The sequence below is a fragment of the Rhinolophus sinicus genome, linkage group LG17 (genome assembly GCF_036562045.2).
Source record: "Rhinolophus sinicus isolate RSC01 linkage group LG17, ASM3656204v1, whole genome shotgun sequence".
NCBI lineage: Eukaryota > Metazoa > Chordata > Mammalia > Chiroptera > Rhinolophidae > Rhinolophus > Rhinolophus sinicus.
Genome location: NC_133766.1, coordinates 4043608 through 4070238, shown reverse-complemented (window position 1 = coordinate 4070238; position 26631 = coordinate 4043608). Strand labels below are relative to the sequence as shown.

The 26631-nt window shown below is 52.0% G+C and overlaps 2 protein-coding genes across 12 annotated transcripts in view; one reads left to right on the top strand and one right to left on the bottom strand.

Annotated features, from left to right (window-relative positions):
- Positions 1-807: 807 nt before the first annotated feature.
- Positions 808-26598, top strand: SCYL3 (SCY1 like pseudokinase 3). Of its 4 annotated transcripts, XM_074322532.1 has the most exons (14): positions 820-1234; positions 5466-5622; positions 5782-5993; positions 6688-6873; positions 8801-8914; positions 10557-10613; positions 11505-11607; positions 12721-12832; positions 14896-14973; positions 16832-16971; positions 17693-17877; positions 22257-22428; positions 24789-25456; positions 25933-26598. In XM_074322532.1, exons 3-14 carry the CDS (start codon positions 5829-5831, stop codon positions 25990-25992), a joined length of 2040 nt encoding a protein of 679 aa, XP_074178633.1. In that variant the 5' UTR covers positions 820-1234; positions 5466-5622; positions 5782-5828; the 3' UTR covers positions 25993-26598. The 4 variants fall into 4 exon arrangements, with proteins under 4 accessions (XP_019571945.2, XP_074178634.1, XP_074178633.1 ...); XM_019716386.2 differs by lacking the exon at positions 5466-5622 and having other exon boundaries at positions 808-1234; XM_074322533.1 differs by lacking the exon at positions 5466-5622 and having other exon boundaries at positions 819-1234; positions 6688-6819.
- Positions 25612-26631, bottom strand: part of FIRRM (FIGNL1 interacting regulator of recombination and mitosis) — a 236653-nt gene continuing 235633 nt past the window's right edge. For all 8 annotated transcript variants that reach the window (XM_074322527.1, XM_074322526.1, XM_074322530.1 and 5 more), the window contains one exon: positions 25612-26269. The gene's annotated coding sequence lies outside the window, so the exon portion shown is untranslated. The remainder of the gene's footprint in view (positions 26270-26631) is intronic.

Genomic DNA, 26631 nt, shown 5'->3' with positions numbered 1-26631 from the left:
AAGACAGTACAAAATGTAAAATATCTCAATAATTTGTTATACTGAGTGCATGTGTAAATGACAATCTTCTGGATATACTGTGTTAAAATAGAATATTAAAATTAACTTCATTCTCTTTACCGTTTTTAATGTGGCTACGAGAGAAATTTAAATGACACGTGGCTCTAATTCCACTTCTATAGAACAATACTGACAGTACAAAAGAGTCCGGCCTTCATCAGGCTTAAAACTATTTGTGCCTGCCTCCTCCTAAATATTTATTACATTTCTGAATAAGCGGCAACACTTGGTCGGCTAGTTGCTTTCATTTAACCTGGTGAACACGTGGGCTCCTTACTCATCTTCAACTTTCACCTACTGCTACTGACCAGGAAGAAGCTAAAAGTTTCCGGCGATCAAGTGATTTAGGTCACCTGTCAACTGCGAGGTTGTAGAAGCATTAATCCCGACCACGACCATGCAGATGACAACAGGGAAATAACATAGTTTACTTTGAATCGTGGAGTTTTAAAAGGATTACATGCATTTACTTTATTCTCACAACACCCTATTAAGTAGAAACATTAATTACAGGTCCTGTTAATATTAATAGTTCCTACCTGACTCTTGGCTGAATTAGGGGTAACTCCAGACCTTCCGCCTCAAGGGCTTCAGCTGGAATCACCACGACCTCAAGCCACGCGGCGCAGCCAATCAGGACTGCGGGCCGAGCGACGTCACCCGAAAGTCACCGCTGATTGCCAGACGCCTTGTCTCCGCCCCGCCCCTTGGCTATTTGTTAGACGCGACCGGGGGCCATTTTAGATTCGGGCGGAACTCACGTGAAAACTGCGCAGTTCACAGCCTCATTAAAATCCAGACAAACTAGCGCGTTGAGCTCAACAGCTAAAAGAGGGGCCACAGCAACAGCCCCACAGGCGCCGGCAGCAGTGAGTGCGCGCGAGGCGGGCACCGGCGCCCACACTCAAGATGGCCCCGGCCCGAGAGTCACCTGTGCGGCCGCTCTAGCTCGGTTCCGGGTTCGCTCGCCTCAGTGGCGGCGCCGGAGGGCCACAGGCTGGCGTTCTGTCCGGTTTCCGGACCCGTCTCTATGGTGCCGGAGGGACCAGACCCCCGAAGATTGTGGGTGTAGTGGCCAGAGCCTCACGGGGCGGCGAGGGTGGCTGGTGTCAACAAGGGGCGAAGAGGGGACCGGAACCAGGACCCTCGGCGCCGCCCCGCCGCTCTCCGGCAGGTAACAGGCGGCCCGGAGCCGCAGCCCCGTCCGTGCGGGCCTGGGCCGGGGAGGGGGCCGGGAGCGGGGCGGTGGGAGCGCGCGCGGCTCGCGGGCCCGCGCTTGGGGCCCGCGCGGGAGCGAGCTCGGCGCGGCGCCGCCGCCGGTATCGCTCTGCCCTCCGCCTCCGCGCAGCCCCCCCTGCTGACTGCCGGCGCCCTCCCTTCTGGGCTGGCGGGCGACCCCGGCCCGGGCGGCGCTGGCAGCCGGACTCCGGAAGATGGGGACGGTGACGGGCAGCGAGGCGGGAGCGCCGCCCGCCGCTCAGCGCCCCCGAGCGGCCGCGGCCGGACCCCGCTGACCCCCGGCCCTCGCTCCGGGCGGGGCGGGGCAGGTGGGCGACGGCGTCGCCCGAGCTCCGCGAGGCCGCCGTGGTTCTTGATCCCAGACCAGGGCCAGGCCCCCAGAGGCCCAGCTGGCGCCCGGCTTTGCGTAGCACTTTTTATTTAGAATAAAGGTGAAGCGTTGCTCGGATGGTCGTGTTTCGGAAAGCACGTGGCTACGCAGCCGGGCCCTGGATTTGGGAATCCCTGTCACCGCCGTTGTCAGTTGTCAGGACCCGTGTGCACACCCACATGGCATCCCGTCTCTTGGCCGAAAGGAGCCTTCGTTCTTTGGGTCCATAAAGGCTTCGTTAGGTGCTGCCGGTCAGCGGCAGTGCTGGACTGAGTTCAACACGGGATATGTGCCTGTTGTATCGTAATCACCAGATAACAAGTAGGAGCCCAGACTGAGTGACCTTAGAACTCAGCGCAGGCGATTGTCTTGAGCGCTTCCGAGCCCAGCGGCCTGGGACCAAGACCGCGGTGAACTGTGCAAAGAGCAGAGGGCGAGCTCGCTCCCCAGAGGACACGGATTTCTCAGCTGAGTGTCTGAGGTCCCCGGGGACCTGCCTAGTCGAGGGCTTTCCTGACCCACAGGTGGCCCAGAAACTTGAGGTGCTGCCCAAGAAAGCACAGACATGGAGGAAGGTAGGCGACCACCTTTTTAAAGACCAGACCCTGCTGGTCTTTACAAGTCGGAAACTGCCCACCGAACGTTTTATTCTAGAGAGTGGAGATGGCAGACCCTGCAAAGTACCCAGGCCAATACCACCGTGTGAGAAGGCCCTTCTGTACCTTCTTGAGACTTTTTTTATTTTAAAGCCAAAAGATGTGTTTGCCCCTTCACTTCTCCGAATGAGAGAGAGCATTTTGGAAGTCCAGGTGTTAGGTGGTCTTACGTTTCCCTAAGTCCATGGTGGCCGTTAATGATTTTTGAAGTACTCTTTATATCCACAGTTTTTGTGCCTCTTAGGATACAGTTGTGTGAAGTAAAGGATTAAGAATGCCTGCTTTGAAAACGTTCTCCATTTGCAGTCAACAGCACATCGTTTTACTTCCTCCTAAGAAAGTGCCCTGGACACAGGATATAACCGTCCTGCATCGCGCAGCGGTGTCCGCACACTTCTGTCAACTTTCAATAATAAAAGGGCATCCTTTCCCTTGAGTTTTCTTAAGAAAGGGACTGATTCCTTTTTAAATGATATTTCTTAGGGCCTCAGTGTATACCCAAAGTATACACTGCTAAGAAAAATTACCAGTTTTAACCTCTTGCGAAAGCTTGCATGCCCCTAAACTGTTCATTATCTTCTAGTGGAATTCACAGTATTAAATCGAAGTTTCTTAAATGTTGTAAGGCCCAGTATTCCCACAAGGAAGCGTTTTGCTGTTTAGAAATGACTAAGTAAATTAGGCGTCCCCCGCTGTACCTCTGCCTACTGCCATTTATTCAGCCAGAGCACTGCCCCCCAATCCTGGTGACCAACCTATCTGCTCTGGGGACTAATTAATATTAAAACTAAACACACAGCTTGATTTTCTGCCAAGAGAATTTTCATTTTCTTGCAGTTCCTTATGTGTTGATTTTTTGGAAAAGGTGTATTTTGTGGCTGGGAGAGTTAGGCTAGCTTCAGACAGACACTTTTCAAAGCACCACTTCTCGAACTCACCCCTCTAGTCTGACTGGTTTGTCAGACAGGAGGAGTTAGAAGCAGTTTTCTGCTCATGAAATGGCAGTTGGTTTCAAAGAACATAGATGCACTCAGGTGGCCTCAGGTGTAGCGCAGCCCCCCCACCCCCACCCCCGTTTGTAAAGGTGTCAGTGAGGCAGGGAGGAGATGGATCTGAAGCCGGGCTCCCTGGAGTCGATGGGTGGTAATGTGCCCTGTGACTCGCCCAGGGTTTGCTTTCCTGCTGCTGCCAGCTCACTTCCTCTGCTTGCCAAGTGCCTGCCTCCCATGGCTTTGGGTTGCCATTGCCCTGACTACCTCATGGCATCCTTTTACCTTCAGCGGTGCTGCTGAGGGACAAAAATGTCCCTGTGCATTCAGATTCCTGGGGGAGACGGTGCCCTGGCCGTGGGTCCTAGAGATGGCACCTGACCCCTTGGACCCAAGAAGAGGGGAGCAAGGTCCAAGTACTAACCACACCCCTTCTACTCCACGGGAGGTAGGGTGTTGTCACAGGCTGGGCAGGTACCACACCTCCAGAATGGGGGAATCAGCAGCTGCTTTGCTCTGTCATCCTATGTCAAGAGTAATTTTATTTGTAGTCCCAGTAGAAAGTTGAATGTTACATGTAGTTGAGAAACTTGGCATTTTTCATACTATTGTTTTACTTTTCTATCATTCTTAAGAAAGGTACATTGCTAGGTAGGTAGGAACTCAGGACTTGTTAGAAAACAGACTGCTGTTTACCCTCAGAATCGTTCTTGGGTTTTGAAACACTTCAGTGTTAGGCAGTGTTAGCCCTTGTACATGTCGCGGTCTTTGTACAATGATGCGTGTGGGTCTGCAAACTTGAACTTGTTTCGTGCACGTGTCTTGAGTAGCATGACATCCCGATAGCGAAGTGTTGTGTGGCACTTCACCAAAGTGGAAAAACAAGCCCAAGCAGAGGGGCTGCGGATAATGATTATCAGGTTTGTATTTATCCAGAAGATGCAGACTGTAACTGGAAATTTTCAAAGGTCTACGTGGAATGTTTGGCCGTGTGATTTAGAACTAGGCACTTGCCACATAGGCAGACGGAGTTAGTAAGAACTCTTTTTGTTTTTTAAATTACAGTAAAGCCGGAACAGAAATCCGACTGCCACCCATTTTTCAGACATATGTTGTTTGGCCTAAACAGGTTTTTAAAAATTTGAGTCGATATTGAAAAATAGGGAAATTTCCACGTAAATATTCAGGCTCTTGGCCCCTTTTGATCAGTGGTATTGTCACCGGGCAGCTCTGGGTCTGCCGTCCTGGTCCTGGTCGCGCTCGGTGAGGGCTGCTCCCTTCAGAGGACATGCCCCTCCCTGGGGGCCCTGTGTCCACACAGCAGGCCCTCTGCTGCCCTGCCCCTGCTGCTGGCATGGGGTGACCTTGTCAGCGTGTATCCCAGTTGTAAAGAAAGGTCTGGGAGCTGCAGGCACGTGTGTGCACGTCTGTGTGTGTTACACATCACCTGCCACCCCACAGCAGACCTCCGTTACTACTTCAGGGCTGTGTGTGTGTGTGTGTGTGTAGATATTGGCATATAACGTAGACTTCTTTTTAAAACAACTATTGAAGTAGAATTGATATATAGTAAACGGAACGTATTTAAAGTGACAGTTCTTTAAGTTTTACATTAGTAATCATTATAGTAACAAGGTCATGTAGCCCCCCTTTCCCCCCAGAGCTTCCTTGTACGCCTTCACAATCCTTTCCACTCCCCTGGTCCCTCTAACGGGGCCCCCACCCCAGGCAACCGCTGTTCTATTTTCTGTCATTGAGAGCAGTTTGGATTTTCTAGAATCTTGTGCATGTGGGGTTTTTTGTTTTCTTGGTTTTTTTCCAGCATTTGAGATGATACTTTTTTGCACTTTCCCCTTATTACACAGCATCATTTTGAAGAGCAGTGAGGCTGCACATTTTCTTGTTTGTTGTCATTTGTATTCAGTGAGTTGTCTGTTTTCTGTCCCATTCCTCTCCTGGGGTTTTAGTGTTTTGCTTGGTTTGTTAACGTGTGTTTTGGGGTTTTTTTTTAACGTTTTGTTAACATGTTTTTCATGTTTGTTAGAAATAGTCTCTAGCTTGTATTGTTTTTGTTTATAATTTTAAGCTATTTTAGACATAGGGAAGTTTTACCACTTTTAAATAATCGAGTCTTGCAACACTTTTCCTTAGTGAGGCAGGTGTGACCAGTCACTTGGGGAGCAGGAGTGACCCTGTCCTGTGTGATCGCCTGTCCACGCGGAACATTCCGGCGTGTGTGCTGGGGCAGGAGGGTGGTACCTGCATGGCCGGCTGGGTGCGTCTTCCCTCGGGCGCTAGGTGTTAACTGGTAAGCGCTGCGGGTGACTTGTGAGCACTTACCTGTCCGTCGTCGAGCGGCCTCGTTCAGGACGATTGTAGGAACCGGTGCATTGGAGTGGCTGTGTCTGATCCGGGCTGGAGCTGCAGGTGGAGACCGGACGTGTGAGCGCGTTCTCTCTCCTCTCAGGTCTGCGTGGCTTTGGGGTGCTGCAGCACGGCCCCACTGCCTGAGGGATGGGAGCAGAGAACAGCGCTTTGAGGAGCTGTGTGCTGAAGGAACCCCCGTTCACCTTACCCTCTGGGCTGGCCGTGTACCCCGCTGTCCTGCAAGATGGTAAATTGGCTTCGGTTTTCGTATATAAGAGAGAAAACGAAGACAAGGTCAGCAAAGCCGCCAAGGTACGTGGTAGGCGACGACTCAGCGCTTTTACTGTGAAAACTACGAAATTAGTGAAGGTCCAGGGGCAGGTCCTAAGGAATGGTGTTTCTATGCATGTCCTTTATTCCCCTCCCTTCCTGAACGGTAGCTCAAACCTCAGTCCTGTCTCAGGACGTGGTCTGCCCTGTGCGTGCTTGGCCAGGGGTCCCCTGAGACCAGTGTGCTGTGCAGACTGCAGCACGTCTCCTCCAGCTGCCCCTGCGGGCTGCCTCGGTTCCTCTCTGTGACTTCTGGCCAGAAAGATGGCAGTTTCGGTCAGGTTTAGACACCTTGGCGACACCCTCTGCAGCGCTGCGAGGAGGGACACTCCCTAGCCAGAAGACTCACCTGTGGGGTCTCCTCCCAAACCGGTGTTTACTTCCCAGAGTTTTCAGCAGTTGCTTTTGGCTCCCGGTTTGGGGTTTAGGGCAGCAGTCATTGGGGGACAGGGCCCTGCGCCTGCACTGGCGTAGCGGGAGTGGGCGTGTCTAGGGATTTCAGTGTTGGTTCTGTCGGTAACGTCACAGTCAGAGATTCTCCTTTGCCTTGTTGGAAATTTAGGGGGAGCTGGGAAGGACCTTGAATGCGATTATACATTTTCTGACATACATGTAACTGCAGTTAATGTGGTTTCGAGTCATTAACCGCCAAGCTTTTCTGTTTGTCTTTTGAAAGCACTTGAAGACACTCCGTCACCCTTGCTTGCTGAGATTTTTGTCTTGCACTGTGGAAGCAGATGGCATTCACCTTGTCACCGAGCGAGTGCAGCCTCTGGAAGAGGCCCTGGAAACACTGTCCTCTGCAGAGGTCTGTGCGGGCGTCTACGACATCCTGCTGGCTCTTATCTTCCTGCATGACAGAGTGAGTGACCGGACGCAGTGGCCGCCCAGGCTGGACGTCTCTGGGGGCTGCATGTGTGGTCGTGTTCGTAAATCCTGGCGCCTGTGGAAGTCCAGGTACCGTTCTTTCTAGAAGGTTTTCCAGGGGAAAATGGCTCAGAGCTGCTACAGTTCTCCATCCTGGGCAGTTAGTTACTTTATTTCAGTTACCAGTCTCCTCCAGTTTTGGGTAAGTCTTTGCCCCAAAACAGCTACAGCTGCTATTTGTTATTAAGGCAGATTCAGGTTTAACATCAATGCTGCTGCGGACCAAGGTTCGTACCGTGTTTCCCTGAAAATAAGACCTAGCTGGACCATCAGCTGTCATGCGCCTTTTGGAGCAAAAATTAATATAAGACCCGGTGTTATGTTACATTACGTTACATTTATATTATATCAGCCAGTCTTATTTTACTATATTTTACTATAAGACCGGGTAATATAATTTTACTATAAGACCGGGTCTTATATTAATTTTTGCTCCAAAAGACGCATTAGAGCTGATTGCCGGCTAGATCTTATTTTCGGGGAAACACGATATTTATTTTCAGGAGGTTTTTTCCATTTTGGAGAAAGAAATTATTTCTTAGGAAGAGGCAGCGTTTTCCACATTTCTTACCAGCCGCCAGATGGTGCCAGTGAGAGGCAGACCTGAGCACTGAGGCCCTTTGCTATTCAGGAGAGAAAGGGCGAGTTCCAGTGTTACTCCTGGTCTGTTTCTTCACAGTGTCATAGGGCTACTGTCACTTAGTGGAGCTTACCTTCCGAAGTATTAAGGCCTTTGGCAGGCCCCCAAGATTAAAAAACACCAGTCGCAGGTTAGAAACACTTGCATTTGACTCATGTATGTTTTTAAAACATTTTCTGTCAATGGGAGACACCGTCTCCCAATATCACTCTGGACTTCCCTCCTCTTCTAAGCAATCTGAGGTTCGCCTGGGAGGAATTAGTGATGCTTCCCTGTGGAGGAATATTCTCTGTGTAGGAGAAAGTACATGCACATGGTAGAAAGTGGGCCGCGCATGCAGGGACAGTCGGCCCTCACCGTCCTGGAATCAGTGCCCACGTCCCGGAGGAGCGGTCTCTGCCGACACGGCGATGTGTGTGTGCTTCGTCACCTTCACTTCTCAAATGGAAACATACCGTCCATACTGTTCTAAACCTTCCTTTAAAATATACGCATCTTGAAGTGTTTCGTGTACAATATGTACACGTTTGTTCTACTGGATAGAATATTTAAAGTATGCTTGTCTACTGGAATGATTTCCGGTTTGGAAAAAACATACTTCAACGCTGTTCTCATTTTCTTCTTTTTTATTTGACTGTACTATTTTTATAGTTTTCAACTTGGCTCTTCTATGGTCTGAGGGATATTTCTGGTGGTCCTTATTCCATTTTCCTCTTCTAAGGGCAGAATTTTTTTAATGCCTACTGACAGGATTTCAAGTGAAGTAGATCTGGAATCATGATAGAAAGTAGGTAAGAAAGAATTTAGAGGAAAAATTTAATACAATAACTTATGGGAACAAAGGTAAACTTTATTTTTAAAGGCACTGGAAGCAAACATGCAGGTTATAAAGATCTGTAAGTTTAGGTTTAAGGACTCATGTCTCCTGACTCCCGTGGAAGTGGGGATGTGCCATGTCTGTGCAGTGGCTTTAATGTCGTTATTATCCTGTCCCACCGGACAGGCGGAGATAACGGAAGCCTTCCCGGTGCATTTTCCCGTTTTGAACCTCATGATGTTAAGCGGGCCCGTTCCGTTTGTCATTCCTTAAAGCCATACTTCCATTTACTGTGCTGCAAGTGGGAAGACTCACCACGTCTTTTTCTTTTTGGTGATTAGTATTTAGTTTTTTAAAACTTGTATTTCAAAGATTGGAGTGGCATCTTCTTCCTTTATTCTCCAGGGCCACCTGACACACAACAATGTCTGCTTGTCATCTGTGTTTGTGAGTGAAGATGGGCACTGGAAGCTCGGAGGCATGGAGACAGTCTGCAAAGTCCCTGAGGCCACCCCAGAGGTAAGCCAGGTGGCAGGCCTGTCTGTTCAGAGTTTGGTAGCGTTTTGGAATGTGGTTCTCACCAAAGGACTTTCTTGCAGTATTAGGGTGATCTTAGGTTTGGAGACTTGACTTTTTGTCAGTGCTCACGTCCATAGAATTGTGGGCGGTTTTTCTTCCGAGAGCACTGGAGGTCATACATCTTCTCCTCACTTGGTAGCTGAGGGAGATAACACGGCATGGTCACATTTTTAACTCGGCACCCTGCTCGCTGCTCCTCTGGTGTCCTGTCCCTGATGATACCACGTAAAGCTGCCATAACGTCCTCACTGGCGTGGCAGCTCACTGGCTGGTGGGCTCATCCTCGTCGCCCAATCTCACGTGTGCAGCCCCACGCGTGGGCCTGGTTGCATGCACAGCCTCAGGGGCTCGTGCTCAGTGCAGATGCTGCTTCCACACAAGACAGTCTTCTCATCATCAGCTTCTGCTCAGAATTCACCTCACATCTTATTAGTGTGGCCGTGGAATTCCTTCTGTGGGACACACGCCAAATTCTCTTCGAGGCCCTCGCAGTCTCTTCCCCAGCCGGCCTTCAGCTCCACTGGCCGCTTACGGTTCCTGAGGCAACCTCTGCCTGCGTCCTGTTCCACGTGGCTTGACTGTGGTCTCAGCGCCGTGTTCTCAGGGCCATGGTCTCAGGGCCATGGTCTCAGGGCCTTGTTCTCAGGGCCTTGTTCTCAGGGCCGCGGTCTCAGGGCTGCGGTCTCAGGGCCGTGTTCTCAGGACCATGTTCTCAGGGCCGCGGTCTCAGGGCCACGGTCCAGGGCCACGTTCTCAGGACCATGGTCTCAGGGCCGCGTTCTCAGGGCCGCGGTCTCAGAACGCAGTGCCCCTTCACCCTCCTCCTGTGTGTGGTTCTCTTGCTGGTTGCCTTCCTTCCCGTGGGCCCTCTGGGAGATGTGAGGTGGAGCTGAAGTCTGAGCCGAGCCCCATCTCCCTTTGCGCAGCCCTCTGCAGGCACCCTCACCCAGCACAGCCAGGCCCTCCCATGCGTCCATGGCACTTGACATCTGCCATGGGCTGTCGTAGTTGACACTGTAGGTTGTGAGCGCCTGCAGGGGCAGGGGCTCAGCTGTGTTCATTTTGTGTTCCTAGCGCCCTGACCAGCTCTTGAAACACAGTCTTGGAAACGTGAAAGAATGTACTCGTTCTGTGGACATTGGTTTTGTCTCGGTAGCTTATATGGTCCTCAACTTCTATGTGTCATGTGGCAGCAAGTCTTGAGATTGTCCAGTGAGAAGACCAGTGCTAGACTCCTTGTGTGGTGGCACAGCCGTTACTTGTTACCAGTAATGTGTGTGCAGGATGAGAAAGCCCCTCATTTCCTCGTCGGAAGTCATGCAGATGTGCCTCTGAGCAGCGGAGGGCGTCTGTTACACCCCCTGACGGGTGAGCAAAGGAATTGACATTTATTTCCTGCCAAGCCTTGTGCCAGGCCAGGTACTGCATTTACGTGTTTAATTAGGAAGATTTTACGTTTGTATGTTGAATGTGAAGGTTTCATGGCTGCTGTTTCTGAAAGTTGCTCGTTGCTTTGGTAATTAGGTGTGAGATTGTTCTCCAAACATACATATGAATTCTGTTCCTTAATTTCTCTGTCTAGTTTCTGAGGAGTATCCAGTCAGTAAGAGACCCGGCGGGCATCCCTCCTGAAGAGAAGGTAAGATGACGCGTCCCACGTAACAGAGGCGTCTTTGTGTGACTGAGTATGAAACTGAAGAAACCTTTCCTCTGCCCACGCTTCTTTACTGCGTTATATAGCCTCGTAATTCCTCTGGCCTTGAAGGTTCTGCGGACACCCTGTCACCACAGCAGGCCCTCTGTGACACTCAGCTGACATTTTGGTGCCTGGACACCTGTGCTGTCTGGAGGGACCACGGTGTGAGCAGGTGCTTCCTGCCCGGTCCGTGGTCTTTGTAGGTCGCCGGAAGCCTCACGCCCATCGCGGCTCTGTCTGGCCCTTAGGATCTCGAGATGCGGGGAGGGTGCTTCTTAAATGGGCGCTGGTCAAGAAAGGCTGTGTTTACCAGTAAAGTAGAAAGTGAGTCCTTGTAACCACTGTGAACAGTCAGTGAGCCATCTGGGGCTTTCCAGGAATTGCAAACCCAACTAGAAAAATAAACTGAACTGTGGCCTGAGCTTTGAAATCAGTCAGGTTTATCCAAGTCCGTACCAAGTGTATGTAGTAGTGGTTTTCAAACTGATGATATGTGGGGTTTAGATCAACTTAGGGGTTCTGACTAGCGTTTTGAGAAGAAAAGGAATAGAAGCTATCACTGGGCAGTTAGGGGGGACGGCTAAGTACTGCTGTATGAAACCTCTGTTTCCATTGTGTGTATCCTGAGCACCATGAATACTAATGGCAGTAACGACCGTTTTACTCTGTGTTGCTGTCAAACACAGCTTTGAAAGCTGCAGGTGTCAGGCGCCTATAAATCCGAGTTGGCTTTGAGTATGATAAGTGCAAAGACCAGAGCGAGCTTCAGAGAACATCAGAAAGGGTTTCTGAGACAGCGCCTTCCTCTGATTTAACAGCCTTTCCTGCTTCTAGTCTCCAGAATTCACAACTCTGCCGGAGTCACATGGACACGCGCGGGATGCCTATGCTTTCGGGACGCTGGTGGAAAGCGTGCTCACCGTCCTAAGTGCACAGGGTGAGTTGGCACCACGCCACTGCATCCGACAGTACGTGGGTCCCACGGCCTCCTCTCGGATCAGAGTGAGGGGTCTGCTGCTCCCCGGGAAGCCTGTGTGCGGGGTCTTAGCGGCTCTCTAGTTTGCATCATTAAAGCACTTTGAACTCTGGCCGTCAGTACCGTGTGTTACTGTCTTATGAATTGGTATTGGTGTGTGTTGGTATTTATGGTCTGAAGTCGCAGTTTAACCAGCCAGTAAGTGAAGGCTGTGATTGGTGTATGTCTAATCAGCATAGAGGAAGATTCAAAATTTGTTATTAATTTCTAAATCAAGCTTAACATTTCTTTATCTTTTTTCTTTGAAAGTCCTTTTGAATTTCTTCTCTGTGATGTAACTTTCTCATTACTTTTTCCTTTTGTTGCCTCTTGAAACCCAGGCTACTGAACAAGCGTTTTCTTCTCCGAGTTGTCTAGGGGCTCTCTGGGCGGCCCCTTCACGCCCCCGCTCCCCACGGCAGGCCTTCAGTTGTCCCCCGTAGGTGTCCTGGGGTTCAGGCCTGTCAGGCCCCTCACTGGCCTGTCACTCCCCAAGCTTCCCGCCGTTTCTTCTCCAGCTTCTGCTGGGGTCTGGAGTTACAAGCACCATCAGCTGTCATCAGCTCTGAACTGTCCCAACCTCAGTACTTGACAATTACACCCTGAGGCCCTAAGGCGTCCCTGTGGGTGATGAACTCCCTACCCTCCAATTATCTCGAATAGTGGCTGTTTTGTGCCGCTCCTGGGAGAACTGCAAATGCTGTCATTCGAAGAACTTTCTATGCTCTGTGGCTGAGAGCCTTGGGTGACATGGCCCTCACACCAGCCCCGTGTTAAACCTCCTGCAGGCCTGAGCTGCAGAGGGCCCGGGGGGGGGGTGGGGGGTGGAGGCACATGGGGGTGGGCTTCTTGTGGGGGGGCACTGGCAGGACCGTTTTGACACCTGCGGGAGAGTGTGGCTTAAGGAAGCTGGAAGCTGTTTCGCTTTGTTTGTTTGGGCTTTTACAGGTTGGTTTTGCTCTCGTCAGTCTCCAGCTGTAGAGGCCCTGAGATGAGGGAGAAGGCCTGGGAACTAACTGTCGCTCTGGATTTCAGTTTCAGCGGACGTTCTCTCCAGCTTCCAGCAGACCTTGCACTCAACTCTGCTGAATCCCATTCCCAAGTGCCGGCCGGCGCTCAGCACCTTGCTGTCCCACGACTTCTTCAGGTGAGGCATCTGGGGAGACCCACTGGTGCTGCCCACTGCCACCGCCTGCCCCCCAGTCCCCTGCACTCCGGCACCCCGCCCTCTGGCATCCCCTCTCTCCGGCACCCCACGCTCCGGCATCCCGCCCTCCGGCACCCCACGCTCCGGCATCCCGCCCTCCGGCACCACACGCTCCGGCATCCCACCCTCTGGCACCCCGCCCTCTGGCACCCCACACTCTGGTACCCTGCACTTCAGTACCCCCATGCCCCCCCACACCCCGTCCCCCAGTACCCTGCTCTCCAGCCGTGGGTCCTGGACTGAATGCCGCCATCCCTGTCGTTCATGATGAGGAGAGGTTAGGTCATGTCCACGAGGGGAACGGGGAGAAGTGGGGTTGTCTCTCAGGTTCCTGTCACAGATAGAAGTTTCAGAAACATTTAATTGCCCTGACGCTGGCTCTAGAAATTACAGCCTGATTCTTAGGGCTTCTGATGGTGACGAAGCTGCCGCCTGCAGCTCACAGGTCTGAGCTCACTGAGGTAGTCCGTAAACGTGGCCTCTCCTTCTGCCACCGCACTGTTGGCAGGAGTTGTTACTGCTGAAATTGTCTCTTGCTGGGTTTCGGAAGTGAGCTTATTTTTGTTCAGGCAGAAGATTTTCTCTGTTTAGTAAGACATGATGGAAGAACAAAAGTCCATTTAATGAGAATACAAGAGACTGTTTGTACTGTGACTGGATTCAGAGGTGGCTTTGAACCGCTCTGCAAGGTCAGTTGTAATGTCCTTCATTTTATTTCCGTGACTGCAGCACTTATGCACGAGTAATTCCACACTCGTGACTTATTAGCGAAAGCAGTCCCCTGCCAGCTTTGAAACGAAAACTCCTGTGTTTGCAGTCAGAGAGCCTGAGAAAAACCGGAGCGAAGGGAACGTTAGCGTGATCCCGGTAGGGGGCACACACAGTTCCCTCCTGGCCAGGGCTGGGGGTGTCACCAGACAGGAAAGGGGATGCTTTCGTTGTTATTTGGGATATATTGTTCAGTTATGTTTCAAAGAAACTATTCAAAACCTTTCCCTCACAGGAATCTTAACCAAGGTACTTCCATGTGCTGTTGGCTAATTCACAGTGATGTTTTATTTACCTTGATGAAGTCTCTAGAAAGAATACTCCTTTACAGTAAATGGATTCTCTCAGGACTGTGTGCTAAGAATTCTTTAGTAAGACTTGTATTTTAACAGGGAGAGGGAAGCCAGACATACCTGCTCCCCTTCCCACAGTGTGAGATACGTGGGAGGAGAAAACCCAGCGGATGGCAGGTTAGGCCTCAGTTAGGACGTTTGTGCCTCTTCTCTGCTGCTCAGCCAGCGGGAAGCAGGTGTGAGAATAAGGTGCGGAGCTGGGGGAGCGGGGGGCAGTCATCCTTCTGGGGCCCAGTGTCAGGCGGTGCAGGCTGCAGGTGAAGCCTCGACCCCAGGGCAGCAGCGTTCCCGGAGGGCACGGCAGGGGGGTGTTAGCTGAGCAGACCCTCAGGGGGCCCCGCGGGACGCTGACCACTCCTCACGCTCTTCCCTGCCTGGCTGGAAAAAGACCACACAACTCACAACAGGAGAAATGAGGAGATTCCTGTGGCATGTACGCAAAACCCCTCTTGCCCCAACCCTCTGTAATAGATTCTGCGTCACCAGAGGAGACTTGAGAATCAACAACTATTTGTAATGGAAACCATTTCTTCCCAACATTTCATTTAACCATATCCCGTTACAACAAAAATTTGGATGACGATGATGAGAATTATTAAAGCCACACAGTGTTAGCATTTGTGTGTGTGTGTGTGTGTGTGTGGTTAAGCCTGTATCTTCTTCACAGATCTCTGATATTCTTAAAATATCAGACCCCTGTGGGTTTGTTCCAAATATTTGTTTCAGCAGCTACTTAGTTATAATAGAACCTTCTAAATAGCTCAGAAGAGTTTCTTGTTGCATATTATTACAGTGTAGTCTGTGGTTATGGCCTTCGGTATTTAACGTGCCTCCTCTATAATCTGTTGTCCTGCATATTTTTTTTTTCTTTTTGGCATTTAGGAATGATTTCCTAGAAGTTGTGAATTTCTTGAAAAGTCTAACATTGAAGAGTGAAGAGGAAAAGACTGAGTTCTTTAAGTAAGTTCAGAAAGGTAACACCTGAAATTCAGCATTTTGGGTTAAGTCCACGCAGTGGTCAGGTGGTCAGGGGAGGATGTGTCAGACACGGGTTTCCTAGCAGAGTGTGTGGAACATTCTTCCGTGCCAGGCTTTCAGCCTGGCCTTGGGGCTGGGCAGGTCTGATGAGGAAAACAGATGCAGAGATCGCGGGGGTGGGGGGCGTCCTGCGGACACAGGAGGGAGGGGGGCGACCAGGTGGGACGAATGCAGAGCGGAACAGTGTCTTGTGTCTGGAGCAGTCGCAGTTGGGTCCTGCTGGAGGGCAAATTTCGAGAGCAGACGGTGCTCGGTGGGCACCCTTATGTGTGGCAGCGAGTGGTGCTGACACGGGCAGATGGACCTCAGGCATTGTCCCGGTCCAGGGGCGACAGCAAGCCGTGAAAGAGCCCCATGTCCCCGGATATGGGCCACTCTGGTCTGTGGGGCCACAGGCTTAGCTCCTGTCGGACTTGGGTTGCACAGTAAACTGATGCAAGGTAGTCACACAGGAAAGGTGAGGTCACGTGCAAGGGCATTGATGATACAAAGCCCGGGACGAGAAGAAGAGAAACCTGCAAGCCTTTGGGACCCTGGAGGGCAGGGCCAGATGTGCGGGGGCAGGCATGGCGTGGAGCTCAGTGACCGTTTTGTGTCTGTGGGACTTCACGTAGAGACGTGCTGGGCATTGGGCCAGGTGGTCTGGAGCTCGGGAGAAGGCAGAAGCTGAGGAGCCAATGGCGAGTGTTAATTAGGGCTCATGAGCCTGTAGTTGCGGACATTCTCCCAGAGGAAGCGGATAGCGTGAAAAGGACAGTGGGCCCAAAGTCTGCCCTGGGGCCCCCAACCCTGTAAGGGGCTGGTGGGGCAGGAGTGGCTGAGGAACGTGACGGCAGCAGTGGTTCTAGAAGAATCACAGAGCCAGGACGGCCGGTGTCCTCAGAGGACCGGAGAATTGCAGGAAGCAGGGGACTCGATCAGCAAAGCAGCAGTGAGCTTGTCGTAGGAAGAGCTGCTTCACTCAGCAGAGTGAGTCCGACGCAGTGAACTCAGAAGTGAGGGGGGCGAGAAAGGAGGCACCGGCTACAACATCCTGCAAGTTCAGAGCAGACAGAACATGGAGCTGCTGGCGGAGGAAATGGAGTCGGGGTTGGACGTGCTGAAGGCAGGCGGAGGTGTGAGCATGTTTGCAGGCTGAGGGGACGGGGACTGGAAGGAGCAGCTGGGGGGCTGAGGGCGCGTTGGGGGGCCATGGCTTGGGGGGGTGCCTCCTCAGAGGAGGCGCTCGCATCCCTGGGACCTGGACGGGAGGTGGGGACGAGTGGGCGGGGCCTGTGTGTCTAGCGGCCCAGGGCCTTGCGGGGATGACGGCTGATGTGCGTGTTTCCCAGCAGGGTGGCAGCCAGACTGTCGCTGCGGCTGATGAGACAGGGAGCCCTGTGCCCATCAGCCCTCACTTCTGTCCTTCTGGGCTGAGTGCTCTCACACCCGCTGTTTGAGAAGTTTAGTCACAAGGCCTGTGTTTTGTTTACTAGGAGACGGGGCTGTGAAGCGCCTGTGGGTGACTAGGGAGCTTCTGCTGCTGTTGGGGCAGCACATTTGTGCACATTTGTGCTCTTACTGAGGGGCGCGTTATTGAGAACATGTCCTCGTGGGACTGGAGGTTGTGCCGGTGCCGACGAGCTGGCCTCACGCCCGCCTTTTCTTCCCTCCTGGGTCCGACCTGGTCACCTTCCCTGGCGTCATGCAGAGCGCGTCCCACAGCGGGGAGTGGGAGGCAGGCCGTGCGTGTGCCGTGCGTGTCCCGACCCGGTTCCCAGGCTGCCCTTCTTGCCCGCAGGTTCCTGCTGGACAGAGTCAGCTGCCTGTCGGAGGAACTAATAGCTTCACGGCTGGTGCCTCTTCTGCTGAATCAGTTGGTGTTTGCAGAGCCGGTAGCTGTTAAGAGTTTTCTTCCTCATCTGCTTGGCCCCAAAACAGGTGAGTTCCTTTTTCAAAGTAGTTTGTTTGGTAAGGAAGCAATTTGCAGCTGTTAAGTCCATATTTGAGCAGAGTGAGGTTGGTGCATGGTGTAGTTACGTGGGTTTTAAAAGTGGACAAGCCCTGATGTAACTGTCACTCAGACCTGCATCCCGTGACCCCCAGGATAAACATGGGGCCTCTTCCTGGAGTCAGATGCACTGTGGTCACTCCCTTCGGCCGTGGACTTTTCGTTAGAACTCGCATCCTGTTACTCTGTGGAGCTTAGACGGGGTGACTTCTGAGTCACCTGGGAGCTTTCACACACTGCTGTGCCTCGCGCCCTGCTCTGGAGCGGCCCTAACTCCGGGAAAGACACTGGGGCATTGCACGCCTCCTGCTTACAGCTAAAGTGCACCAGTGTCTACCTAGTTAGTGCAGAAAATTCCTCACTGATCAAACATAACTGTTAAAAAGTTGTTGCGTCAGGATTCTGTTAAAACAGAAGCTTTCGTTGTAGTACAGTAAGTGGGATGGGCATTTCAGAGACACTTCCTAAGGTCAGTGGACTAAGAGCGCTCAGCCTCGGGGACACTCTGGGTCCCCAGAGCGCGGCCTGTGGCGTGGGGCAGGAGAAGGTGGGGGCGCACTGAGCAGGCTCTGGGCCGAGTCGCCAGTGATGCTCGGTGCTCCTTCCACTAAGCGGCACTTCGTGTCTCCACCTGCACCCCGCCCCCGGCAGACGGCGCGCGGGGAGCCAGCCCCTGCCTGCTGTCCCCAGGCCTGTTCCAGTCCCGGGTGATCCCCGTGCTGCTCCAGCTGTTCCAGGTCCACGAGGAGCACGTGCGGATGGTGCTGCTGTCCCACCTGGAGGCCTACGTGGGGCACTTCACGCAGGAGCAGCTGAGGACGGTCATCTTGCCGCAGGTGAGCCATGGGGGCGGCAGCGGGGCCCCACCTGGCCGGGCAGGTGGGCGCTGGCATCAGCCGGCTGCAAAGCGGGGGGCTGTGCTTAGAGGCCCCGCAGCGGCCGTTAGGTGTGAGGCCTGGATTCACGCTGCAGCCAGTCAGTGCCAGGCGTGCGGTCTTCACCTGAGCAAAGCGCTCGGCTTGCTAATTCTCTGGGGCGAGGAAAAGCGTCCTTGTGGAATGCTGTGAACACAGATGAAGTGTCCGGGACTGTCATGAAGTAACGGGGCCATACCCGCGAGGGCCGTGAGGTGATGGCTGCGGAGGGTTCAGCCTCCCGCCCCTGGGGGCCCTGGAGGTGTGGCTCCCAGGGGCTCCAGGCCTGTGTGGTTTCCTGTGACTGACGTAACAAGTGACTGCGAGCTGTGTGGCTGAAACCAGTAGGAATCGGTTCCCTCGAGGTTCTGGAGGGGCCCTGGGTCCAGAACCCTGAAATCAAGGTGTCGGCTGGACCAGGCTCCGTCTGGGGTCCCTTCCTGGCCGCTGCCCACTTCCCGCAGCTCCTGGCAGTCCTGGCGTCATTCCCTGCTCTGCCTGTTGTCCCCAGTCAGTGGGGGCAGGGCCTCCTCTAACCTAGTGTGACCTCATTTTAAGGGCACATGAATTTGGACATGAATTTTTGGGGGACACTAATCAACTCAGTGTGAGGTTTTAAAAGAGTTTGTGTCACATGATATCTTGCAAATAATTTGTTTTCCTGAGATTAATTTATTTAAAAGTTGTAAGGCCTGGTTTTGTGCTGAGATGCTGGGGCTCCCTGCTTTCAGGGAGCTAATGAATTGTGTTGGGGTGCAGGAGAGGACCCCCCATTCTGCCCTCTAATTCTTCTGGCTGGACTAGTTATACAGTAATAAAATGGACACAAGACTGGATTCACAGGAGGAAAAAGAACAGTTTAGTACGTGCACACAGGCCAATCACAACATGAGGCTCGGATCGTCACGTGAGGCTCAGGAAGTGGCAGCACGAGGCACCTTTTTGTAGTTTTTAGACAGACGACCGTGGACAAGTGACAGGAGGGGAAGCTCGTGCTCAGTAGAAGGCGTCTGAACGGGCCAGGCGCTCGCTCGTCAGTGGGGAATCAGCACCGGGCCTGGCAGTGAGGGCGCCCTTCGCGGAGTCCTACCTCCGTGCTGAGGGGGACAGTCCTTCAGGCGCGGGGCACCTGTCACAGGGACTCGGCTCCTGCTCTCGGGACAGGACTCAGCTCCTCCCGCTCTCACTGCTTCTCTGGCGCTTTGGTGCAGACACTCAGCATGGCATCGTGGGGTGTCGGGGGCAGCCTGCCCTGCGCTCAGTACTGGCAAAGAGGTGCTTGTTGTCTGTTGTGTAACAACCCCCAGAACTTAGGACCTTAAAACAACAATCATTATTGATTCTCGTGATTGTTTGGATCGACTGGACCCAGGCTGGGGGAGCTGTCGCTCCACAATGGCAGCTGAGGCAGCCGTCATGTGGGCCGCTCCCCCACCATCGGGCTGACACATCCCCAAGCTCCTTGGCACCTCGGAGGGCAGGGCGGAAAGGCTGGGCTTAGCCGGGACACTGGGACAGCCAGGCTTCTTTCTCCGTGACGTCCCAGGGCCTGCACACCAACCCCCGCGGGACACTTCCCGTGATTTCTGTAGCGGGATAAGTGGAGGACGTACAGCGCAGCCTTAAGGCAGAGGCTGGGAACTGACAGGGGCACTTCTGTCCCCAAGTCACAGGCGTCAGCCCAGGTTCTGGGCGGGATGGGGTGTGGCTCCTGGGCTGGCTTAGCGCCTCGGTGCCACATGGCCCTTTGTGTTCACAGCAGTAGTTGTCGCCTATACATGCTTGTTTGTGCCTGGAAGCTTAGAAGATGAATGAAGCAGTGTAACTGTGAAATGGAGGTGTCGCCAGAGCTGTCAGAATTGGCGCTGAGGTCACCAGACAGTGCAGGCTCTCACCGGAGCTGCTCCCGAGCGAGTCACTTGACCAACGTCTTTGTTTTTTCTTGGCTGTTACGGATTTTGTGTTTCTTGGGCCGAGGCTACACTGGGACGTAGTGGACCCATCCCGGGTAGCTGGCTGATTGGCGACACAGCTGTTAGCCCAGCGGTGACATAATCATCGTTACGAACTGCCTTTTCATGCCCGTCTGTTAGTAGCGCCCTTGGTTATTCTCTCATGCCTTCCATTCATCCTGGCCATTCTTAACCCACCTCATGGGTCACAAACTTACACTGATATTCCGCACACCTTGTGAAGTCGCCTACGGCTTACAGACTACTTCCTTCCGTCAAGTCTGTCTGTACTCACCACTTCTTTTTGCCCAAGATTTTCTTTTCAGTTACAGTTGACATACAATATTATATTACTTTCAGGTGGACAACATAGTGATTAGACGGTCATGTACCTTACAGAGTGGTCACCGTTAAGTCCAGTGCCCATCTCCTGCTAGCACATAGTAATTACAGTGTTGTTGACGATATTCCTGATGCTGTACTTACATCCCTGTGACTGTTTTTGTAACTGCCCATTGGTACTTCTGAATCCCTTCGTCTTCTCACCCAGCCCCCAAGCCCACCACCAAGGGTTCCCTTTTCTCCACGTCCTCACCAACACTTGGTTTTTTATTTAGTGACGGTCGCCAGCCAGACAGGAGTGAGGGTATCTCACTGTGGTTTTAATTTGCATTTCTCATGATTAGTGACATTGAGCCTCTTTTCATATGTCTGTTGGCCATCTGTATGTCCTCTTTGGAGAAATGACTATTCTGGTCCTCTGCCCATTTTCTAAGTGGATTGTTTGAGGTGTTTTTTGGTGTTGCATGAGTTACGTATAGATTTTGAATGTTAACCACTTACGAGCTGTATCATTGGTATATACCTTCTCCCATTCAGTAGCGTATCTTTTCCTTTTGTTGATGGTTCCCTTCTCTGTAAAAACTTTTTAGTTTGATGTAGCCCCATTTGTTTTTTCTTTGGTTTCCCTTGCTCAGGTGTGTTGGTTCTTGAGCCTCTTTGGTGCAGGAAGGTCAAGGTCAGCTGCTGCCTGTGTCTGGCCCAGGGCTACCTGCTAGGAGCTACAAAGTCATCGGCAGTTGGTTGCCGCTTGTGCTGGGCTTGGAGGTGCTGCTTGGGAGGCTGTGCTGCAAACTGAGGCCAGCTGCCGCTGGTACTGGTCTTGGTGGCACCATGATTTGAGCTGAGGCCAGCTTGAGCCCAGCCACCACTTGTTTTGGGTTCGTGGCCACTTAATTGAAAGTATGTTCCAAGCCAGCTCTGGCTGCAGCTTATGCCAGGCTTAGGGAGTTACGATGCAAACTGAGATTGGTCGCCGCTTGTGCCAGGCTTGGAGCTACCTAGCAAGAGGTATAGGGCATGCCAAGGCCAGCTGCTGCTTGTTTGGGGGTTGCGGACCTTTGAGAAATTTGGGGAAAGCCCACAGTGAGAGAGCTAAGGCCGGCCACTGGTGTGGAGAAGCCAAGTTGGGTGGGACACGGTCTCGGGGAATCACCAGAGCAGATGATTGGTGTTGGCCAGGTAATGGAGAGCTCAGGTTTGGCACCTGCCCGTGGCTGCCATCTGGGTTGGGGGAGGGCTCAACAGAGGAAGAATGGCACCTGCCAGCACCTCCCTCCCCAGAGAACAGTCCTGGCCCCAACCCCTTCATCCCTCACCCTGAAGCAAAGTCAGTTCAGCTCCTCCCTGTACGTCCCTGGCACCTGCTGCCTCAATGCTGGAGCTGAGCGAGCAAGTGAATCTATACGCGGGCCCTTGAAGAGGCCTGGGACTCGCACGTCCGTCCTTCCATCTCACTGGGACAGAAGCCCCTCTGGTGTTAACAGCCAGATGTTGACTCCTTTTCCTGGCCCTGGAGCCCTGGGCTGGGGAGGCTGGTGTGGGGCTGGGACCCCTCGCTCCTCAAGGGGAACCTCTGCAGCTGAGGTGTCCCTTCCGATTCTTAGCTGCCACACCGTGGGTGTGGGATGTAGTTCTGCATCTCCGCCCCTCCTCCCTGTCCCCATGTGGCTCCTTTGTGTCTTTAGTTACAGGACTTCTGTTTAGCTCGCCTTCAGAGGGTTCTGGAGTTTGGTTGTAATTAATGTGGTCATGGGAGGAGGCGAGCACAGTGTTTGCTTCCTCCTCCACCCCGACTGGGAGTCACGTTACTGTCTTTTTTAAAAAGCATCAGTCTGGGATGGATTGGGAGGGGGAAATATTGGTCCTGGACCAGTTTGAGAGCTGCTGCCCTAGAACCCGTGTCTAAGAAATGGCGTTCGTCTGAGCGAGCAGTCTGATCACAGCCCTCCTGTTCACAGGGGAGACAGGCAGTCAGGCTGTCCCCACTGACCCCCTGTCCGCTCCTAGGTGTTACTGGGCCTGCGTGACACCAGCAACTCCATCGTGGCAATCACTCTTCACAGCCTGGCCGTACTGGTGTCTCTACTTGGCCCAGAGGTGGTTGTGGGAGGACAAAGAACCAAGATCTTCAAACGCACTGCCCCCAGTTTTGCTAAAACTAGTGACCTTTCCCCAGAAGGTAAGGACGATTGAAAGGGTCTGACTCTTGACTGTAAGTGCTGTTGTTGTTTTAATTTATTAGCTTTTTAACATTATACAAGGAATGCGGGGGGGGGGTTGTATTCGGTCAAATGACACAACTACGTGTATAAGGGAAAACTTGGTAACTCCCCTCTCCCAGCTCCTGGCGGGCAGGGAGCGGGTGTTAGATTGGTGGGAATCACTGCCTTTAAGCCCACAAAGACAGATGTATGTTGATACACAGAGTTGTTAAAAAATTATGAGAAAGAGGCTGTGCACAATTGTGCAGCTTTTTTCCCCACGCAGCAGCTTCTTAGGGAGCAGTCTCCACGTTAACACGGAAACCTCACCAGTTGGACACAGCCTCGGGTTTCACTGACTGTAATCCATTCAGCCATTTCCCTGTGGGTGCATATTCCACCCATTTCTGGGTTTTTAACCACTACAAACACTGCTAGATAGATAACCTTACACACGTTTCTTTATGTATTTCGGGTTTTATTGCTATAGGATAAATTCACACATGTAGACTTACTGGGTCAAAGAACGTATTGTTAATTGTAATAAACATTGTCAGTTTTCAAAAAGGCTTATGTAGCAGGATTACCACTGGCTATTTAAGTTCTTTTGATTCTGTTGGCCTGTTAGGTGAAAAGCTGTTGAGTTTTAGGAGCTTCCCATTTCAGGTACATCCCCATTGGCTGTTACCTGGGAGCTAGCGATGATTACTGGTCTTTATAGGCTGTGAAAGGAGGAGTTTTGTATCAGGCGTCATTGCTTGTTTGCTCTTTGTGTCACCCTGAGTAGGACAGGACATTCTTGTGAAGCTCTGCATCTCTAGTTAGTTCTGACAGTGGGTAGAGAGCGTGGAAACAGTAGGAAAAGAACTGTCAGGTAGACTTCTCTACTTTTGATGCCAAAAGAATTTAAAGCAACACTAGCTTCTGGAAGTTCTGAAGAGAGTTCTTCGCTGGGGCCGGTGAGACCAGCGTCAGCACAGCTCCAAGGAGCGTGACGAGGTGGCGTAGGAAGCTGCTGCCTCCTCTTGGCCATGAAATGTGCCTACCGAGGGGGTGAGGTCTGTGCCCCCGTTGCTGATTAGCAAACACCAAATAAGAACTTGGTATGTTGTCACACCAGAGCAAGTTGGGGGGAGGAAAGTAGGTAGTTGAAGCCGGGAGAGCTGGGGAACAGAGTTTAGAGAAGGGGACTCATCAGATGAAGAGAAATTAGCAGGATTTGAGCAGGGAGGACAATGGCACAGTGAAGGAAGAGGATGGGGTTAGATGTGGCCCGATTGTGACTACTTACCCCAGACCCTTCCTCTCCCTGTTTTAAGGCAGAGGAAGTATTCAGCCAGAATTCTGCTGGAATTCTTGTGAGCACGGCCCATCATCTGAGCGTTGTGGTTTGCAGTCGCCACCAGAATGTTTGTACGGGCAGTAACTTTCCCTAGCTCGCTATCCTAAGGTTAATCCAGAAGGTTCTGTCTGTCCAGCCCGGCTCCTCACCTGCTGCTGGTTTCCTTCCCCATCAGCCCCATGTGGACACAGCCTGTCCTGAGATGCCTCTAGGACAGGGAGTCCAGTCCATGATTAGGTGTAATAACTAGACCACCTCCCACCAACATGCGGGACCAAGCGCAGCTTGCTCTCCTTGTCACTGTGGGGTGTTTTCTTCCTCGCAGAGCCCCCCACACGTTGTCTGCAGCCAACACAGGCAGAGCTCGCCCGTCGGGCAGAGCCCTGGCTCTCGCATGGCCCCTAAACGCTGCTTGTCTGGCCCCGTGCCCACCACCAGCAAGAACACACAGTGAGACTGCCACCACTCTTTCCAGACAGGTGGAACTATGCGGTGTATGGAACCTTTCCGTTGCTTAGGTGAATGTTGCCCTGATGTTGAGTTTAGATTCTAAAATATCAGGGCACTTTGGGAAGTGAGAGTTATTATTTATAGTGATGTAGCATGTTTTCTTCGTAACTGGGGAGAGAGCAGGTTGACGTTACTTATTTTTTGCAGCAGATAATTTACTTTGGGACTTCAGATGCCTTAGGGCAGCATTTTCCAAAGTATATCAATCAAAGAATAATAGTTCTGGAAGATGTGTTGAGTTAGGACAACTTATTTGAGCACACGACACTCGGGTACACGTAATTACCATCGGAGGGTCACAGTGTCTGGCTTTGTTTATAGACATTTATATTTTGAATATTCAGTAAAGGATGCTCGAATTGTTGCTTTTGTAGTTTAGTGTGCAACGCTATTTCCGAGAACTTAGATCTATGTATTTGTTTCCCTAAATATATTCTTGCTTTTAACCCACATTTAGGAAAGTAATTCTTGTACATGTCTCCACAGGTGATCAGTTTTCTCAGCTTGTGAAGTTTCCCATGAATGGAATTTCAGACGTGAGCAGTACCTCAGGATACCGGGAAAACGTGCCGTCAAGCTCTAAGACGTCTGAGGAGTGGCCTGACTGGAGCGAGACTGAGGAGCCTGAAAACAGAACTGTCCCCATGCAGGTCTGGCCTCCGGAACCCCATGAAGCTGCCGGGTCCCCACTCACTGACTTGAGTGTGGCGGAGGTTTGGGGTGACTCTGAAACGTACCCCAGAGCTGGGATCACTGCCTCAACACCTGTCACCTCAGGGGAGGACAAGGCCACCCCCACTTCACATCTGCTCACAGAGAAGCCCAGGCCTCTGGGACCCAGCCGACCCCACACCAGTCCTGCACCGAGTGTGGGTGACCCAGACCAAACCCAACCACCAAAAGTGTCACAAGAAAGGCGCCTTAAGATTCCAACAGAACTTGGTTTGGGAGAGGAGTTCACCATTCAGGTAAAAAGGAAGCCAGTACCGGACCCTGAGTTGGACTGGTTTGCTGATATGGTCCCCGAAATTAAGCCTTCAGCTGCTGTTCTGGTTTTACCTGAACTGAGGACAAAAACGCTGGTCCCCAGCAACGATGGTGTCTCACCAGCGATGCCGTTTTCCTCAAAATTTGCTGCAGCAGAAATCACTGAGGTAAGAACTCCTAGATTGTGCGACTGGCTTAGGGCGTTCCCTCGAGGGCACCATTTGCACTGTCCCCTTTCTAACAAACCCTGTGCTTTGTCCCACCGAGGGGAAAGAATAACGTACACAGTTGGTTAAAACAATCAAGACCAGCATAAAGCGAGTAAAATCCATTCCTATTATTACCCGTCCTTCCCCAGAAAAAGGCAGCAGTATTTGGGCTAAGGGTCCAATGGGCCACTTGTTACAGAAATCCCCCTTTTACTTGGAAAAGGGGTTAAACCAGGAGAGAGATGTCATCAGATTGCTGTTATCGGACGGCGTGGTCCCTGGAAAGTTCCTTGCCGCTGCTATGGTTTTGTAACACCGGAACCAAAGGAGCCTTTCCTGCTCAGCTTCCCGGCCTAGTGGTTATGTCACTTTGCGCCAGGAAGTGGATGCAGTCACCAGACAGTGTGGCCCTTGTTCGCTTTCTCTTGTTGCAGGCAGAGTCTGGAGGCTGGGGAGACGAAGGGGAGCTGAGCTGGGAAGACAACAGCTGGTGACAGCGGCTGTGAGTGACACGTTAGGAAAAGCAAACTAATACCTCAAAGGCAGGCTGTGCGGACGAGAAAACCCAAAGCACCCTGTTTTCTCGTACCAGGAGCTCTTTCCCAATCAGCCAACGAAGCGTGCAGCCTGGAGCGAGCTTAACCCGGGCAGCAAGGAGGCTCGCGGTGGGGCTGTCGGGGGAAGCGCCCGCGTGCCTTTGACCAGGGCCAGCCTCTGGCGGGAGCAAGTGGCTGTGGAAAGCCTGAGTTTACTGCTTTTTCCAGGAGAATTCTGGAAGTAAAATAAATACAAAAAAATTCAAGCTGATTAGCTTAATTTTGTGCCATTTCTTTAACAGTGAGAAGAGTAATAAGCTCTGTTATGAAACAAATACAACTTACTGAAAACATTTTAGCTATAAAGTACATAAGTGATTTTAAATACTAAGGTTTCCTTAGGCAGCTTATTTATTTGTTTACAGTTGTACTGAGTGAATGGCCCCGGAGGACCCGGGCAGTTACTGACTGTTCCCCATGTATGACATTGTACCAAAGTTCTTAATGAGAAATATCCCCATGATCCTGTTCTCTAAACCCCCAATAAAGACTATTTTCACTAGATTCAACTTTACAGTAAAGTGTTTATGTGTGAGA

Coding starts and splice junctions, on each gene's coding strand:
- SCYL3 (XM_019716386.2), top strand. CDS start 5,829: ATGGGAGCAGAGAACAGCGCTTTGAGGAGCTGTGTGCTGAAGGAACCC. Junction 6,874..8,800: donor TTATCTTCCTGCATGACAGA/GTGAGTGACCGG, acceptor TTTATTCTCCAG/GGCCACCTGACACACAACAA. Junction 10,614..11,504: donor GCATCCCTCCTGAAGAGAAG/GTAAGATGACGC, acceptor TCCTGCTTCTAG/TCTCCAGAATTCACAACTCT.